General features: G+C 36.1%; 1 protein-coding gene across 6 annotated transcripts in view; it reads right to left on the reverse strand.

Annotated features, from left to right (window-relative positions):
* Positions 1-934: 934 nt before the first annotated feature.
* Positions 935-20,075, reverse strand: part of DNM3 (dynamin 3) — a 600,443-nt gene continuing 581,302 nt past the window's right edge. For 4 of the 6 annotated variants that reach the window (XM_003258880.3, XM_003258881.3, XM_004089815.3 and 1 more), the window contains one exon: positions 6,504-11,458. In XM_003258880.3, the coding sequence (XP_003258928.1) occupies positions 11,389-11,458 (70 nt within the window). In that variant the 3' untranslated portion in view covers positions 6,504-11,388. Of the gene's footprint in view, positions 1,119-6,503; positions 11,459-20,075 lie in introns of those variants that run through there. The other 2 variants (XM_012511535.2, XM_030823969.1) reach the window with 1 other exon arrangement.

The raw sequence follows: 20,075 nt of genomic DNA on the forward strand, positions 1-20,075 counted from the left end.
GTTCCTACCCACATCTTCCAAATACCTCCTTTGCCAGGGCTTGCCTAGGTCAGATGTGAAGTAAGTAGAACTGATTAATGATTTTTTTGACTCTCCTGTCGTGTAGTTTTCTATCATCTTAATATGCTGAAGGGGAGCACATTCAGAAGTGATCTCATTTGAGAAGGACTACTTTCAAGTTCTATTTTAGGCCACATAAATTTTCAAAAAATAAAATTCTGAATTAAATCTTAAACCTTTGGGAAGGCTTCAGATCACATATTTGGTGGAATGTACTATATTACCTAAGTAATAAACATTTTATTTGGATACGTCTTTGGGATGCTTGTTAAAAAATTATAGATTAAAATTTTAGTGTTAGAATTACCATTTGAGGATAGAGGAATAAAAAGTTCCCTTTTCCTTCAAACTTATATGGACTCCATTTTTCTAGTGCTTTACTGACATCATGAAGAGTCTTTTTTCTCAAGGTGGCAACATTTCCTTGCCTTGTACTTTTATTCTGAATGATGTGGTTTTTCTCCCTTGAATTTGCCATATAGGATTTATGAGGTTTATGTGTTTTAGCTCTACAGTTTCTTCTATGATCTTACATTTTATCTCCTATAAAAGTGTTTAGAAAAACAATAAAAATAGGAAAAAATATTTTGGTGCGATAATAAGTAAAAATGGGATTCCTGGAGGTGGATTGGAATTATTTAGTCTTCTGTGTTTTTTCTAGACATCCATAAATTTTCTTTTTCTTTTTCTTCTATTGGACAGAAATTTCACTTTAAGGTAGATTATTAGTCTCTACCAAAGACCATCTTAAATCACAATGCTTTAAGAACTTTTGAATTAACCTCCTTAGAGGAACACATAATATATTCACCTTACCTTGTTTTAGTTGAAACAAATTCTTTTTTAAATTTAGAAAGAAACAGAACACACTTCATTTTTTATATAGAATAAACTTTGTTTTTATTATAGACATGGATGAAAAATAAAAGTTTTTATGTACATACGACATATAGTGCAAATGAAAAGCTTTTAAATACCACGGATAGACATGTTGGAAACAAAAGGAGATGAATGATGGGGGTTAGGATGGCCGTCCTGGAACTGCAGGAGGGGGTCGCCTAGTAAAAACAAAACAAAACAACAAAAAGAAAGACACAGGTGCAGAGGAAGAAAACAATGTTTAAATTATAAAATAAACCCAAATAATAGCATGCAAAAATAGCTCACAAAAGTCAAATTCAAATCACACACAAAAACATGCAGACATGCAAAGGAAATGAAGGGACATCACATGGCTAAGTTAGCAGTTCCCAGGACTTTTCCTGGCTACTAGCAATGTTCTAGGTATGAGCCATTTGAGCTTACTCAAAAAGCTTCTTATTTTGCACCATGGAATGATAAATCCATGCACTCTTATTCAGGAGAACTGGGACTAGTCCCCGAGCCAAATACCTTTATAACTTGTATATTTGATTTTAAACCCTGATTTTGTGACACTCAGTTATTTCCAAAGATTTCAGTGAATGTTGTGAAATCTCCATAGGGGGAGAGGGAGTCGATGTAGCCAATGGCAGGTTAATTTTTTTTTTTTTAAGTGAGGTAAATTAGAAGGTGTCAAGGGATCAAAGGAGCAACGTAATCACAATGCAGAGAATGCCAGAGGTTGATCTCAGAAAAAAAGGATTTGTAAATAAGAATTTGCTTCAGGTGAGTAGTCCTGGTGTGTAATAGCCTGGATTCAGGCCTAGGGAAACTAGGAGGCAAGGTCTGGTCCATGGCAACCCCAGGATTTTCTAGGATTTCCCTCTGTCTAAGAGCTAGGTATAACTGTAATTGTGATTTATTCTGAAGTGGGCCCAAGGTAAATGAAATCTGGTCTGCTGGATCTTTCTCCATTTCCCTAGGCTGGCTTGCATTTCATCAGACCTATGGATAATGAAATGAGGGTCCAAGTTGTGCTTCATTTGACATCAGCCTTTCTTGTGTTCAGCAGGGAGATGATTTGCAGCTAGAGAAAATATAGTAAACTCTACATTGCAATGAACAGCTTTGTAAGTAGGAAAACAGCAGGCCAAATAAAGCTTTCCCTCTGGTTTCTGGCAGAAGTATACACTTTAATTTCCCCTTTCTAACCAAACCATTAATGAACTCAACATTATAGCAAGCTGTAGAATGGTGAGATTATCTCAAGACCCTACTCTCTTTGACTTCTTATCCAGGTGTTCAACAACATACTCACTTCCATCTTATTCTTGTTACACTTCAGTGAGTGGAGCAATGAAGTCTATAAAAAAAAAAACAAAAACAGAAAAACTTGTTTTTCATTTTCTATGAGATGTTAGTGGAGCCAAACTGACTGGTCTATTTCTGGGCAGTGGTAAAAAATGATCTTACCTTCCCCAAAGTCCAATATCAATTTTTCTTCAGTCCAGTTTAAGCTGACTACACTAAAGAGGCCTCCCATCTATTTAAATGATGGAGAACTTGTTATTGGTACCTAACCTTTCAACTCCAGGGCCGGGGCAGGGGCTAGGGGGTCTGCAAGGCTTTAGCTTTAGAGATCCAGGTAATGGGTATCCCTGGTGTTTTCATGAAGAAAGTGTAATTAAATTTCTGTCGAGCTCAATGAGATTTATCACCTGCCCAGAAAACAGAAACTATTTTCGAGTTCTGAAGGGGCTTTAGAACACTTTAATTACCTCAGCAGGGTGGGGAGGTGGGCCATTAAACTGAACAGCAAGTCCACAGTGCTGAAGCGACATTCTGTTAGCATATGCCAAAACACTTTTCTGTTTGAGCTAGTTTGGTGTTCTGATCCAGAAACAGGATCAGAAACTTTATGTCTTGGAATATATTCCACTGACAGCTAGAATGTTTGCTTGAAACATCCGGGTGACGTTTATATCCTCAGACAGCTTTTTCTTTTCATCTTCACTTTACTGTATCTACCCTTCCTGTCATTGGTGAAAAAGCATTGTTGTTGATGATACCATTTACTGGGTCAAAATTAGTTCTTTTGAGGATATGGGCAGTTGGGGTTTTTGCTCTTTCTTTTGCATAATTTTTATATTACTTATACAGTGCCGAAATGCTTAAAGGCAAGTGCTGCAAATATTTGGGCTTTTTATATGTAGAGCTACAAAGGTACCTCATACAATTGCCACTCCCATATGAAAGTTGCCGTACTAAATTGGAATACTGAGTTGCTAACAAATTCTTAAACTCACCATCCTAGTATTCAACATATAAGCAAATTTACCTAATCAAGACTATAATTTCAGGTTATATTTTCTTAAGCATTCTGAAAAATAACTTCAAAGCAGCATGTTTTGGCCAAAACAGGTAAAGGAGATTGGAAAAGCTGTATCTGGGACATGGGTGTAATTTATATATAAAAGCCCCAATTATTAACAAGAATGATGAATTACCCACATTCTTTTGGCTCTATGTCAACGCTGCAATTTGGTCTTATGGTGACATTCCTCTGGCCAGATCTCTGAGGAGGTCTTCCTTATAGCTTTTTTCTTTCCTGTTAAAATCTCACAAAAAAGGCCAGGTGCAGTGGCTCATGCCTGTAATCCCAGCACTTTGGGAAGCTGAGGTGGGCGGATCACTTGAGGTCAGGAGTTTGAGACCAGCCTGGCCAGCGTGGTGAAATGCCGTCTCTACTAAAAATGCAAAAATTAGCCAGGCATGATGGCACACGCCTGTAATCCTAGCTACTGGGGAGGCTGAGGCATGAGAATCACTTGAACTTGGGAGGCAGAGGTTGCAGTGAGCCAAGAGCACACCACTGCATTGCAGCCTGGGCAACAGAGTGAGACTCTGTCTCAAAAAAAAAAAAAAACTGACAAAAAATGCTCTGTTTGCTTTCTTTGCCCATCATTTAGGTAAGTTAATAACCCAGAGCAGTGAGTGAGCCTGAAGGCTTGGGAAAAGGAGGAAAGAAAGGCAATAGGAATAGGTATTCTTCAACATTCTTCTCTGATGATTAATCTTAAATCAACCTGGATCCCTTCCTTCACAATAATCTCATGGAGGTAATTTGAAGAATCCCTTTTTTGGAGCATCATAGAGAAAAGGTAAGGTATAAAATTATCTGAATCCTACGTAAGTCTCATTAAGACTCAATGCATATATGTCTCTAAACTGCTTTTGTGCCACCTGTTCCAATGTGACTTTCCTCCTTAAGAGTCAGATACTCCTTTGACAAAGTACCAGCGCTCCAGATGAATTGCCCTTAGTTGAGAGCTCTTGTTGCTCTTACATTTGGTCATTTTCTTTTTTAAGAGATGGTGGGGGTCCCATTCCGCTCCTCAGGCTAGAATGCAGTGGCACGATCACAGTTCACTGCAGTCTCAAACTCTAGGGCTCAAGTGATCCTCCTGCCTCAGCCTCCCCGGTAGCTGGAACTACAGGCATGAGCTACCATGTCCAGCTAATTAAAACAAACAACGTTTTTTTTTTTTTTTTTTAGAGACAAGGTCTTGCCGTGTTGCCAGTCCAGTCTCAAACTCTTGGGCTGAACTGATCCTCCTGCCTCAGCCTCCTGAGTAGTACATTTGATTTTATCATCCAACTTTTTGTTAGTGAGAGTCTGTACTGAGGAAATCACACTCAATGTCTTTTCCTCTGGCTTAAAGCCACTGAAGCAGTTTCCTAAGGCCTGTGCCTCAGGACACTAGTTCTGTGAGATGTTCTATGGTCAAATAAGTCTGAGAAATATGTAGACATTACTCATCTCTTGGAGATTCACAATGCAGTCCGATTTTAAGGCTTCTGTGAAGTCTTTCAATAAAGAAACATTTGATTTTTAGTCATTATTTCTCAAGCATATTTGGCCAAAAAACCCTTGGTGTATGTGTATGTAAAACTTATTAAGATTTCATGGATGCACTTTGAGAAATTTTGAATTGTTTGTAGATTTAGCCAATATCTCTTGTATGTATTCTAATTATTAGGCTGCCATAATGTAAAATAATACTAGTAACATACTAGGTCTGAAAAGTGGCTATGCCAGGTGTGTGTTGAAGTGCTTGGAAGCAAAGTTTGAGGTCAGTCTAAACCAAATACCAAACACGTTTCTCAATATGAAATTTAAAGTTCCCATCAGAAAAACAAAAATCTTGGAAACAGTTTGAGCATATGTTTACACCAATGCCAGAGCTATTTAAAACACAAATGGAAAATTGCCAAATAGTTACAATAAGTTTCTTTGTTTTTGGAAATTACCTTTAGAAACTATTCTGAATATATGATTAACATACTTCAAAATCATGCAGTTAAAACAAACAAACAACACAAGTATACAGCATGATTCGCATCCGGAATCTTTCTTCCAGTAAGAAGCTTCCTTTGAAGGTATAGATAGATGTTCCACTCATGGAAAGCGTATAGATATGAGAAAGAAATTCCACAGGAAAGAGTAAATTAACACAACAATCTGTCCAGTTCATCTTTTCACAATGAGCATGCCCTAATTGCAGAAAGAAAATAAACCAACATCTCTCTCCTCTTATCCCCTTCTTGTCTTCTGCATTTAGATGGCACAATCTGGGAATATGTCAATTGATAAGGGACTTGTCATCAAAACTCTTGTAATAGAGAGTCTTCCTCTATTCTCTGGAAACTCAAAATTAGGACAAAGTTGTGTCATTCTTTCATTTTCTGAATACATTCTCTTAAAACTGGGGAAACTGGGCCAGGTGCGGTGGCTCACATCTGTAATCCTAGCACTTTGGGAAGCCGAGGCGGGCGGATCACGAGGTCAAGAGATCAAGACCATCCTGGCTAACATGGGGAAACCCCGTCTCTACTAAATTACAAAAAAATTTAGCCGGGTGTTGTGGTGCGCGCCTGTAGTCCCAGCTCCTTGGGAGGCTGAGGCAGGAGAATGGCATGAACCCAGGAGGCGGAGCTTGCAGTGAGCTGAGATAGTGCCACTGCACTTCAGCCTGGGAGAGAGCAAGACTCCGTCTCAAAAACAAACAAAAAACTGGGGAAACTGAAAGGGGCAAATTCTCCTGTCTATGCCCAGTGAACAAATAACAGAGGCTAATTGTTGGGTCAGGAGCTCAAATATTTGCTATAAGAAATGCCTTCTGTGGACCTAACATTTGGGCACAGCATCTTTCCTCCTTCCACTTCCCAGAATTTTTAAAATACATGCTTCATTTTCAACAGCAAACTGTAATGGTGCTTCTTGGTAACTGTCACATCATACCCTCCTGCTAAGGTTTGTGTTCGTCAATCGATTCCAATAATGACATCACATCAGAAACACAATGTCTCCCACTCTCCTGCGTTTGATTTATCCAATTTGTTCCCTTTAAAAATCCCATCTTTCTCCACATTAATGACAGAAATGCAAAATGCTATCATTCTTTACTTTGGTAACTCTGGGACAATTTAATCAAAAGAGCTATAAATATTTAGAAGAAGTCTCAGGTATTACTGAAAGGCATAGACATGACTCAAATATATACAAGAATGAGGAAAAGGGGTCCTTCAAATGTTATAATTTATTTCAGCTTCAGAAATACAGCTTCACATTTTCACAATAGGTACATGTGACCTTCAAGAATGATACAGGCTTTGAGATTTTTCTTCAAAAATTCCATTCTAAGAGTCCATATATCAGCATTAAGAAATTCTGAAAGTGCCAAGAAGACAGTGGAAAGTATCCGGCTCATGTTAATTAAAGAATCATCAGAGAAGACAAGATTTTACTTCTGTATATTCCTTCTTTAAACAAAGCAAAAGAAAAATTTGACCCAAAAAAGGGAAAGTAAAAATAGATAAGCAAGCAAGACAAAGGCTGTACATAGGAAATATAACACAAATCAAGTAGTAGTGGTGGAATTACTGGTTGGGGGGAATAATTTTTAACAAACTGGTAGCAGACAAGGCAAGAGGTTAGACAGAGTAATTTTTGTCATAATTTTGAAACATTTCATAATGATCGAAGTTTAAGGAATTCAAGAGTAAAAATTAAAAAGAGATTAATGAGTTGAGCCATGTGTGAAACCTCCAACCAGAGGTGAGAAGTCTCACCAATATACCAGTATGAACAGGTCTTAAGACAAACACTCCTCTTTGAGTTTTCTCTCTCTTGCTCTCACACATACACACACTCTTACGTATATACAAAGACACACACACACACACACACACAAATAGCAGTGCATATATTACATATGCTTCAAAAATATTCTTAAAGTTTCACCTACACAGTACCACATGATTTTAAACATACCAATTAGACAGGATGAGTAGGAGTATCTAGAAGACTCATTTGAGCTTTTTAGAATGTATAATGAGTGATCTGGTGAACTAATAATCATTTCTCCAAAATCATCTAGATTTATTTACATTAAACTCTGAGCTCGCAGCTAGTAGTCTTCTAATTGAAATGATACAAAACTCATGGCTTAAGTCTCATACACTATCTTCTTTCATGAGTTCAACAGTTAGTTAGAGACCTATTATTAGGCTTTATTCTTCATTCTGAGGAGATTCCTGTCACTTTCAAATAATTATGCCATTTGCCAAATGAAAAATGTTTACCTGAGAAAGTGGAGACCTACCTCCAAGGTATTAGATAGCTTCTCCCTTATATTTTCAGCAAATTTACTCAGAAAAATCCACTACTTTAATGTTGCTATGTCCCTTTTTTTTTTTTTTTACTTCTACCATGGAGGAAAAATGTCTATGTATATCAACTTAGCCTTTTAAGATTCAGCTCAGCAATCCAAAACTAATTTATAATTCCAATTAGAGATCTTAAAGATAGGTCTCCAGAGGTTTCACTTCTTACCCAAAAATATTGTCAAAGGTAATTCCTTCTTAGACAGAAGTGCTGTGGACTCAGATACAAATGTCTATGGACATTACCATGTTGTCATGGTAATTATGAGCTTTGTACCTCTCAAAATGACTACAATCTGGAGTTAGAAAATTTTGTATACCTCATATATGTTATGAGAAATGAACTGTTGTTACCACATGTTATGGCAGATCATCCAAAGCTATCTGTTGTATTATCACAGTTTAAAAAATATCCTGATACCACACATACTAAGTACATGTATACGTAGATATTTACAACCATACATATACATATATTTATATATATACACACAATGCACATACAATCACACTCATGCTTGTGGCATTTTAACGAGTATTTTTAGAACCTACCTATTCAAATGGACATAAAATACACATACAGAAACATACTTACTAGGTATATACCATATACACAGAGACACATGCATAGAAAATGTGTTTGTACACAGAAAACATCAACATTTATCACATACTGGTATTAGGTCCCATTTCATATTTGAGAATTATGGCTACAGTCTATACTAAAAAGTCACAAAATTAATCTATGTGACCAATTTTTAATTCTAAGTCCAGAAAGCTTATAGTTATATCACAGGAACTGGTTTCATTAATATACTTTAGAATAAAGTGAGTTTGTATTGGAACAAATAGGAAATTTGCTAATAAACAGACCCTACTGCTCGTCTATGTTATAAAACATGGCTAAAAGCAATATTCAGACGAGTAACCTTGGTAGATGTTTTTTAGAAATGCAATATACTTGTTCTAAATCAATACTATTTCAATAATCTGTCCATAATTGAGTAAATGGTTATTCCAATTAGTCAATATGCATGCAAGATTTAGCATGTGACAATAAAACTATATTTACCTATCAAATAAACATTTACAGTTTATTTTCCCAAATCCTAAAAACACTGATTTTTAAAATTATGCTAGACATGATAGAGCTACATCTATTGTGTTTACAATATCAGAGCAATCAGTTAAGAGGAAATTACACCAAAGATTAGAAATGGTATGGGAAACAGAAAGCTCATTAAGCTACATTCCCATCTTAAGGCCTGGTGTGCATGCTGTACGTCAAACTATGCACATCCTAGAGTTTCAGACTTCATTCAACATTGGCATCTCCTTTTAGCAGAATACAAACCCATTGGGAAATGAGATTCATACTAATAATATGATATAGTACTGCAGCAAATTAAAAATATTCTCCAATGTCACTGCTGAAATTCTAGGGTAGGCTGGGTTCTGTTAGAAATAACTTAGGAGTAAAGAACAAAAATGTACCCACAAAGGTAGACAATTGGGGAAATGCAACTGTGGGACTATAATCTAAAAGCAAGTGCCAAAGATGACAAATGCCATTGTTTATTACTGCCTAAGATCAGTGGAAAGAAAATTTGAAAAAAAATCTCCAATTATTTTTGACATGGTTTGTGCTGATCTAAGAACACACCAGTGGTTATTCATAATATTTTCCTTTAACAGAAGGAAAATTTTGAAATACAGCAAAACACAAAACCACATTTAGCACAAAGCCAAACCCTGAAGTATATAATCCGTTAGCTGCCTATTTTAGAGAATTCAAAGGAAGAAGCAAAGGGAATCCTAAAAACAAGAAGTTTTATAAAAAGATCTCACTGAAGATTATTTGTTTTACTATGGATGTTTGCTTAACAGTTTTCCATTTAGCTGAGACACTATTTTAAAAATGCAGTATGTATCTTGCACATTGGTTCCATTCACAGAGAGTTAACTTTTTTCCCCCCAGTTTGGGGTTTGGGGTGAGATACGAGAGGATTTAGGATTGTGATGTTTTTATACAATCACTGGTAACCTTAAAAGTCGAAATGACCTTTATGTAAATCTTGTATTTTCTGATTTTTACCAATTATAAATGGGCTAGCTGTAAGCCTTTAGAATAATTTCAATACAATGGCACTCAACATGGCAAGTTCTCTTTTTAATAATGGTTAAAAGTTTTTACTTTATACTTTATGGGTATCTGCTCTGGGTATAAACTACACAGGAAATTAAAGTTAAGTTAACATACAAATCATGTTTGCTACTTTCAAAGGGAGACATTTCAGTTGGTGAAACCTGATTTACTTCTGTAGAATATGAAATAGTGTCATGGGACACCCCTACTCAGTGAATACTTGCTCTGCTGTCTGGGAACAGTTAGCACACAAAATTCCAGTTGGCTTCTGGCTGTTTCCTACATGTGAATCATCTGGTCCTAGGTAGTCCAAAACTTAGCCTCAAGACTGAACTATTAACCCCCAGGCTAAAGCGTTCTGGTAAATTTTAGAAATCTTAAGAAATTGCAAATTTGCTGTAGATTTCAACATTTCAATACCCTTTTCTGGAGTGACCTGGATAGGGACTTTGAAATACTACAACTGTAAAAGTGTGAGCTCTGCTCTTATCCCATGTCATTTCTACTGACTTCATTTCAGGAACCATTCTTTAAATGTGATTATCCCATAGCCTCAAGATTTATTAAGAAAGCCTAGAATGGATATAAAGTTACACTGAACCTGTTTCAAAGGTAGGATAAATTCTTACATAACAAGATTACAAATTAGCACGTGAAGAGTGAATTTTTTTTCTCCAACCAAAATAATAATAGTAAAACTGGAGTTAGTATCAAAGTGTAGTTAGCTATGCCAAAAATTAGAGCAAATAGAAAAGTAAACATTCTCCATGTCAGCCTTCAGTATAACCTACCATGAGGTGAATATAAGTAAAGAAAGAAATTATATTTTTCCCAACACTTCTAGAGATGTGATATTTTGCTTCTTCCTTGAACTCTGAAACTAATTAGCCAAATTTATTGACTGATTAACAAAAAAAGAAGCTTTTATTCACTGTTGCATATGCTTCTAGCATGAAGCAAAACACACTGGAATGAGGAGAAGCTCTTTAGAGCAAACAGTGCAGACTTTTCCTTTGCAAACTACCTCGTGCTTCTGGAAAAGTTTATTCTTAAGGAGTCCTAATTTTAAAAAATCACTTCCTAGCAGTCTTATGAAATAAAAAGGAAGAAAAGAGGAGCTAAATAGGCAATTATGGAGTAGGTAGTAGCATTAATGGTAGACAACAGAATTACTGTCATCCTAAACAGAATGTGGGAAAAGAAATATGTATGGCTTAGGTCTAAGCCCACTATCTCATATCTGAAGAATTATATTTAATGAGCTACCTGGTAGATAGCCTAGAAAACTTGTCCAAAGCAATTTCAGATATATGCCATGGTAGGCAAATGATCCCCAAAGTATAGGGCTGCTATACAAACCTACCTTGGTCAGTACAACATATAAAGCCTCTAAAGGTTAGCAGTTTTCGAGTCAAACCCCAAAGGTTTGACATACCATGAGCAATGAAGATGAGTGATGAATGCATTAGTAAAACTGGTTACTTGCCTACTGATGTATGTCCACACATGACTACTCATGATTTACTGCAACGGTTATCAAATATGTTGCTTTCGCATAATTCATTAGTGATTAATTGCCATGCCAGACACTTCGTTTAGTCTAACAGGGAGGATTCTAGTGGGCGGATTATAGTGGGACGAGTTGGTGATGGGGGTGGTCTCCGGCTAGAAAGAGAGAAAGAGAAAGGTAAAGAAACAAGTAGAATATCTAGCAGAACATTGTTCCAAGGACACTGAGAAAGAGTCATTACACACATGCTCATGCACATACAGGCCAGCAGAAGTGGTTACAATCTGTAATGATTTTAACATTGTCACCTTTCATTTATCTAGTAGTTTTAATGAAAATTATGTCTTTTTTCATATGCAAATCTTTCTCAAAACTGAAGTCATTCCTTCCAATACTAATAAGAAATATGAAACTATTTGAAAGCCATCAGAAACATACTGCACATATCTTAGCCAATAGAATATAATAATTACATAGAATGAACTCAGGAACTAATAAGGTATATTGTTTCAGACAATGATGGCTTTTGAATTTTTATTTCTCACATATAATTTTCCTTTTCTTTTTCTTTCTTTCAGGATATTAATTATCACTTCTCATTGCCTTTATAACTTTCTCCAATTTGTTCTATATTATGCTTGTAATTTGTAGAGCACTAAAAATCAGAAAAGCAAGTCTTTAGAGTTCTCTGTAGCAAGTGTAAATAGGCTTAGTGTGAATGCCTATTTAAATTGCAGGAGCTCTAGTTCCTGTTTTGAGTCTTAAAGACTTTAGTATTGGTAATAGTAGTATTACTCACTTTCTAGTTGGTAATGATGTTTCTGGTAGCTGAGTTTACTGAGCAAACATACTTTAGATAATGAAATATTACTGTATTTGAGAGTCTCTACATTACTAAGTAATGTTATTTATTACTTATTATTATATTATTTATTCCTGAAGCTTATACATTTATTTCCTAAATATATTAATAAGTTTTTTTAGTGTATTTGTGTACTTGACTTCATATGTGGTATCTTGGGTAGTCATTTTTATACCCCCTTGAATTTGACAAAGTCTACAAATTGAAATGTTTCTTTTTGATAAAACTCTGCAACTGATTTTTTCAGAAAGACTCCTTCTGGAATTATAGTCATAAAATTTTCTTCTGTATTAGAAACTCTAAATTGATCAAATTGAATGTCCTTTCTCAGGTATGAAGAAGTGAAGTTAGAACAATTTAAGAAAGTTATTATGAAATGTTGAAAAATCATGGAACTATAAAATTAAATTACATGATCAAGGAACAATCAAAGCAGAAGAGACATTGTTGATTAATGGTGAAAATGTTAACTATTTAGGCACAAACTCATAGATATTAGTAGAGTTCCTTTTACCTCATGCACTTGAAAAATGTTTAAGAGGCTTTAAAGGAAATCTTTCTTTGGGGAGGTGCAAAGCACTGGAATTACAGGTGTGAGCCATGGTACCCAGCCTTATTTTCATTTAAAATGGCCATATATGTTTAACTGATGTCCTGAATCTTGAATCTGCATAATTTTCTTCTTTGATATGAAGTTTCTGAAGGCCACAGGTCACACCCACTTAATTTGTTTCATACAGTGTTTAGCATGGTGTTACATGCAATTACATTCTCAATGTCATTTTGGTCATCTTCTGAGACTACTAACTAATCGTTCAAGACTTACTTCAGTGAAGCCTTCCCTGACCTGCCTTCCCCTCTTCCTGATACAGTTGTTTGTATAGCATCTCAATAAATCTCTATTATTAGTCATCACACTGAACTCTAATTAGGCTTATATGTTATCTTCACTGATTAGAAATGAGCTGTCTCTTAATCATCTTCATGTAACTGTAGTATCTAGCTCACTGCTTGTCATTCAGTCACTGAATGTTTGATAACTGAATGAATGAACGTTCCTCCTAGAATCAAGAAATAACTAATGAATGCTTGTGATATCCATTGGTCTTACAAATACAAGGATATTTGTGAGTAAATCATGGCCATGGCAAAAAAAAAAAAAAAAGTAGCTAAAGTGACATGCAGGATTGAGATCCTTGGTGACTCTAAAGTATCTAACTGCTCAGTTCTTTAGTAGATATTTGGAATAAATACCAAATAATAAGCCCCCTGCCCTCAGGGAGTTTGACAAATAATCATGTAACCTATGGAAATGTATTCTTAGCAATTAACCAGTTGGCTGGTGGGAGGAGAGAACTGGCCAGAATTTGAACTTTAAGGAGGGAAATTCTACCAGAAGTTTTGATAATGGAATTAATTAGGTGATTTCATTAAATAAAAAGTTGATTTTAGACTACAAATTCAGTGAGAAGTAGGATACAGCATGGCATGATGGATTGGAAATCATTTCATGAATATATGATAGTTTGGATAAAGCCTTGTAGCCAAGAGAGAAAGGAATGAAACTGACTTCTCTTGATCCTTTTGTTCTTGGCTTAACTGTTATTCTTCAGTCCTTCTGGACCATCCCATAGTTTTCCTGACTTCCTCTGCCTTCCTCTATTACTTCATGTTTGTGTCTCTCATAGCACGTAACCCTACTTGTGATTATGTATTTATTTACTAGATTATTACCACTGTCCTCCAAATAGATTCAAAATTCCTTGAGAAAAGAAACCACATATTTTGCATTTATTATGTGTATTCAGCATTTAGTACAATGTGATTAGAAAGCAGTGGTTAAGTATTTGTTGAATAATGGACAAATGAAGAAATGACTGAAAAGTGCCTAAACAAGATGTTTAGCCAGGCTAGAGTTTAGGCTAGATCAAGGTGAGTAGGTCTAGTGAGGCCAAGGATGCTACACTTTTAAGGCATTTGTCAGAAGCTTATGTTTGAGATACTATGTTTACATAAAGAGTCCTGGATCTGAAGTTAGAAAATGTGGATTCTAGCTCCAGTTGCCAAATTGTACAATCAGACTAGATGATCTATGTCAAGACTTCCAGTTATATATTGCATAGATTATTTATTGAGCATCTGATATGTGGACTGCCTCATGCTACATAACTTTAAAGAGCTCAGCATCTATTCAGAATGGAAGATGAGTGGAATAAAACAAATTTGCAAGTAGCTTTATTATAGTACTCCATTTTAAGTGGAAAAATGGGGCAAAATTTTGTAATTCGGAGTCTGAGAATACACTCTGGGAAGTCTGAAAATACAATAATGTGGTCAAAGTGATGGCAAACATGATTGTAACTGCTGCATGTAAAACTTGGAAGTAAGGGAATGTGGGTCTATAATGAGTGAAATTGGAACTTAAATGATGGCGATTGAAGGGAAAAATTCAATGGTATGGATAGAGAATAGAAAGACTTAAGTACTCTTATGGCACAGTAAATTCTCATTAATATCTGCTTTAATCCTTGGACCATGTGGCTGGGACAAGAGGACAACAGTAGTAGGCAATTGCAGAAAGAAGTCAAGACAGGAGATGAGGAGAACATATGGTTCTGCTATGTGCCAGGTCTATTGTTAGTTTTATTCACTACCATATCCCATAACTTAGCATGGCCTGTGGTTCATAGTATTGTATTTTTTTCCAAATAAATCAGTCAATCAGGATAACTTATTCATTATGAGCTCTTTAAGGATGTCCCTAGGGACATGCATTTAATAGGCAGTGTATAGCTAGATGGTGAATTAATAATTAAAATAATAAAAGATAAAATGTTCATGTTCTCTCAAAGTAACTATGATATCTTGGAAATATGCCTAGTTTCAGTTAAAGGAAACCATATATGTACTTAGTAATTAAAAATCCTAAATAGCTCCTCACTAACCCTTGCAGAAGAAATAAACATTTTATTTATTTTTTTCTAAAAGAGTAACAACAAAAATCTGTATATACAACTGTACTAGAAAGCAATTCAGGGTGAATTTTCTTAATATGCAATGCTAAGATGTTTGCCAACTTCAACACCAGAAAACATTTAAAGTTTACTGTTAAAGTTCATTTCATTGGTCCAGTTCCTAACCATTCAAAGAGTTTCCAAAGACATTCACCTCACAAGACAGTTTGTTTTGGGGAAAGCAAAGTTATTGTTTTGTACCAAATTTTCCTCAGTTGCTTTGTTTAGTGATGAGCTTCGTTGAGTAAGGCATTATATTGAAATGGAGCATCTTGTATCACTTAGTGTTTATTGAAACACTGTGTTGTATGTGGGCGGTTTATGGTTACATAGAAGAGCCATGTTTCTTCTTTCAAATCAAAGGGAAAGAAGTAATACTTGAAGCTGTATTTGTAGCTGCAGGGATGGACTGTTTGCAGTATTGTGGACAATGACAAATTTTGTAAGAAAGTCAAATGCTCATGCAGGGTGGGTGGCATTGCGGGAGAGAAACTGGCTTTACCGATAAGAGAGAAGAATGCATCATTGTTTTCTTGCCTTATTTTATTGTCTTTTAAGAACAGAAGAACTAAAATTTCATCTGCTCTTCTTTAGATTAGCTGGTCCTGAGTGTTCATGATATGAGGCCCATTTTAACAGGAGTTAAGGGAGACCTCAATAGGGCAAACTGCTTTGGTGTATCAGTTTGTGGGGTGGGTGTGAAAACCACCTTTCCTCTAGCTTCTTGCTTCCAGCTAGCATAATACTGATTTGTGAAATGGATTGGTCTTTCTGTCCCTGCCCTTATTTCTCCATAGGATGGGAAGTAGGAATTATCTGACTGGTAAAGTTGTAAGCCAGAATGGGCCTATGTAGTTCAGTCTTCTTCCTTTCCTATGCTTGCACTAAGATCTCATGACTTTCAGTGCAGAATTCTTTCTATTGGGCAGTTAGATTGATATGCTCTAGGCAGTGGTTCTCAAATTGGACCTTGCATCAGAGTTCCCTGGAAGCCTTGTCAAAACACAAGTTGCTGGGTACCACACAACATTTCTAATGTGGTGGGATATTTCTAACAAATTCCCAGATGCTGCTGGTCCTGGGACTATGCTTTGAAACCACTGTTCAGTAAAAAAAAAATATTTTTACTTTGCTTTATTAGCAATTCAATTTACTTGCCAGATAAAGTAAAAACAAAAAGAGAAAGTGCTGGAAATCTTAAGAAGGATGAAGAAATGGTTGTAGAAACACTTTGATACCTTTAGGAATTAGACTTAAGCACGGGTGAAAGCAGTTTTAGCCTTATGTTATAAAGACCAAGATACTGTACTATAGTGTTTGTTGTCGTTGTTGTTAGTCATTGCCAGAATAACTACTACTTGCTTAGGGAAGCTTGTATTTGCTTATGAAAATAAATAGAAGGTAAGCATCTCTGTGCATTCCAAATTCTAATCTTTGGAGAGGGTAGGATTGAAGTCCAACATAAGTAGTTAGGTGGACCCAAATTAAAAGAAAGCCTTCAAAAAGATATACAAAGACTGACATTTTTAGAGAAGATATCTGCTTAAAAGGGTAGTTATTTGCATAAAAAGGATATGCAATAGCTTCTTTTACACTGCAAGTTTTACTTGTAAATTATAATTGAAAGTTTAAAATATAACTGTCTCAAAATTTAGTTTACATACATCTAGGATCATGGGAGAGTTATACATCCCAGGTTTCCAAGGGCCACTAGAATCTGATATCAACTTGCCTACCCTTTTTAAACTTATTTATGATAAAAAAAAAAAAGAAGGGTTTTATCTGCAAGAACCATTTTCTATGTTTTCAGGAATTGAAATGCTTTACTTCTCAATGACCCTCTTGAATCATTTAATGCTTGCATCATTTTTTTTGAAGTCTGAGATGTGCATGCATGTCTTATCATCTGAACAACATTCAAAACCTTCTATGAACCGAGATTACTCCTACATCTCTTGCTTTCCATAGCACCTGCTGAGGGCAGTGTCCCAAGCGGTAGATCAATCAGTGTGAATGGGCCCAAAGATAAATCAGGTCGGAGCACACCTCTAGGTAAAATGGAAGGCAGCTGTGATGCAGGACCCCTACTTCTTCTTGTGAATGTCTGCTCTAAGAGAACAAATTTTGGGACACTGCATTTTAAATTTCAGCCACGTATTTGCACTCTACTTCTTATTTTGGGCATTTATTGAAAGTCAGAAAAATGCAGTAACAGTCATGATTTTGTCCACATGGAAGATAATATTTTATAATTTACTGTAAGAAATACTATAGGGTGCTATTCAGCATATTTTTGGAATTTTTGGCTGTAGTAAGAGAATGAGCCAATACTATCCAAGAATAGTTTACAGTAGATGCTGGAAAGAACACAGAACTTGGAGCCCACTTAAAGGATTTAAGGAATTCTCTAATATGATTCTTGTAGTGTATTAGAGCCAGCATTTCTTTCCCCTGTGAAAATGAACCCATGATTTTATAATGTATGTCATTGGGAAAATATGAATCAATTCATGGAATTTGAAATCAGAACATAGGGAGAAAAATAGTTCACAATTTTTTGACGATATAAACAGGTAATATCCTGTATAAATTAGCCTGTGACATAAATGGTAATATAATCTGCTTTGGCACACTTTCTTTACATTGTTCTACATATCTGACTTGGATTTCACCCATAGGTATGGTGCCTAATATACCCACTTCTGTGGTTGTGGCAAAAAAGCAGCTTAAAGGATGATTTACCCACATTAACTCTCCTCAGTTTATGATTTGTAAAAAGAATTTTACAACATTCACTCGGGCAAGCTTTTCAATAGAATAGAATCAGAAAGTGTGTTTAAATTGGTTTTTAAAATAAGTATCGGGCTAGTTCCAAAATAAATTTTGATTGAGGCTTGCAAGTCAGTTCATTTTATATTCCTTCATCCCCTCAGTAAGCCCTACTTACGTACTAGGTACTGTGTTAAGAGGTAGAGATACAGAAATAAAGACAGTCACTGCCCAGAAGAAGTTTCTTTTTGAGATGGAGAGAGACAAGTTAACTATGACCACAGTAGGATTATGCTAAAATTTTTGCTTCAGGAGTTTCAGAAACATCTGGAGTCCTAGCTTAGAGTTGGAAGGAGGCTAGGAGGTTGGAAGGACTTCCGGAAAGTACAGAAAGTTAAGGGGACTACCATTCCAGGAATAGGAAAGGTACGTGCAGAGGAAAGAAAGCCAGAAAGTACTGAAGTTTGAGAAATCAAGGGTTGTCTTATTCTTTATCACAAATACCAAATGACTTGTTTTGTCCCAAGTCCTAATAAAGTCATGAAACAGGTAACATAGAGGATTTTTAGTTGTATTAAAATATGATTTCTAAAAAGCATTACTTTCCGAGATTAACTTTTAAGTATTTTGGCCTTTGTACTATATCATTGAGAAGATAAACTTGGGGGAGGAAAGCGCTAAAAGAAACGCAGAGAAGCAGAAGGCAAGAGGGATACAGTGTGAGAAAGCAAGCAGAGAAAGGAAGTGGTTATACAGAGATTTACAAGTGATTTTTTTTCCTTTACTCCTTCGTTTCCTCCTTTTCTCCTTTCCTGCTCCTTCCCTCCTTCCCTCCTTTCTTCCCATCTCCCTTCCATCCCCCCTCCTTTCTCTCTTATTCCTAAAGAGACCTCCAGAAACTTATGTGCTGTAGAAACCTACTCCCACTGATGGTGAATGGGGTAAACCTTTTTCTGACCCTTCTCGTCACTCCCACTTCAGGCGCCAGGAGAGGGAGAGGCCAACTGCCACCATTTAGGGGAAGGAGGAGGCAGGAAAGGAGGTGCTGAGAACTAGCTACTGGGCGAGACAAGTGTCCGCTTCTGAGAAGGAGGAGGAAATCACGAGGAAGAAGGAAAAAGAAGAAAGGATAGGGAGGAAAAATGCAACACTTCGAATCTCTGTATGACTGCACAATTCATTTCTGCTTTGGGAATATAGAAAAGACTTTTTGTCCCTTTCTGAGAGGGAGCAAGAACCTTTCAAGCATGGGGATGTGACTTGGGGTAACTATGTAACTAGAAATACTGATAGAAAAATAACCTTTCCTTTTCCTTTTATTTTATTTTTTTAACAACAGCAACAAAAAAGAGTATGAGGAATTTGAAGACTGAGAGATGAGTTGTGTAGCGCCAACATTTTCTTTCTGCCTGACCTTAATATCTGATGAATTAAAAGGTCAGTTTTAAGTGCACCACATGATAGGCTTCTGTCACTTCTATTAGCCCAGGTGGTAAATATGAAGAAAAAGAATTACCATTTATTAATCGTCCCAGTTATTTTGTTTTTTAAAAAATCCAGCAGGAGGAGCTCTAACATGCTTTAGAGCTCAAATTTTAAAAAAAATTTTTAAAGCAAACAGAGAAAAACAGAGAGGCATTGTGCTTTGCAGGCTGCCATGTCAGTGAACAAATATGTGACTAAGTCCAATTAAATGCTTCGTGAGGAGCCAAGGAAGCCAAGCAATGATACTCGTGGAGACAGAACGGCCCACATTTCCTCCCTTCCACGAGCCTCCCCTTTCTGATGCAGTTAAGATGGGACTGGTCTGCAGTATTAGCTCTTACAAAAGAGGGAGCAAAAGGATGATTTCTGGGCAAGACTAGATGTAATTCTTTTCCTCTGAACATGTCGTATTGTTTCTAAATGAGTCTTTGACACTGGCTCAAGAATTTGAAACGCATCGAAAAACAGAATTTTCATTGTTGGTTGAAGGCACTATGAAACTCCTAAAGGTTCAGTCGCTTCTACTCAGTGGCTTGTCAGATGCTTTTTTTTAAATGAGAGAAATGCTGTGTTTGTAAAAATTGGTGCTAAAAGGGTAAAGAATAATATGTCCCCTGGGCCATGTAAAGAGTCTGCAGAAAG

This window comes from Nomascus leucogenys, chromosome 12, assembly GCF_006542625.1.
Source record: "Nomascus leucogenys isolate Asia chromosome 12, Asia_NLE_v1, whole genome shotgun sequence".
Taxonomy (NCBI): Eukaryota; Metazoa; Chordata; class Mammalia; order Primates; family Hylobatidae; genus Nomascus; species Nomascus leucogenys.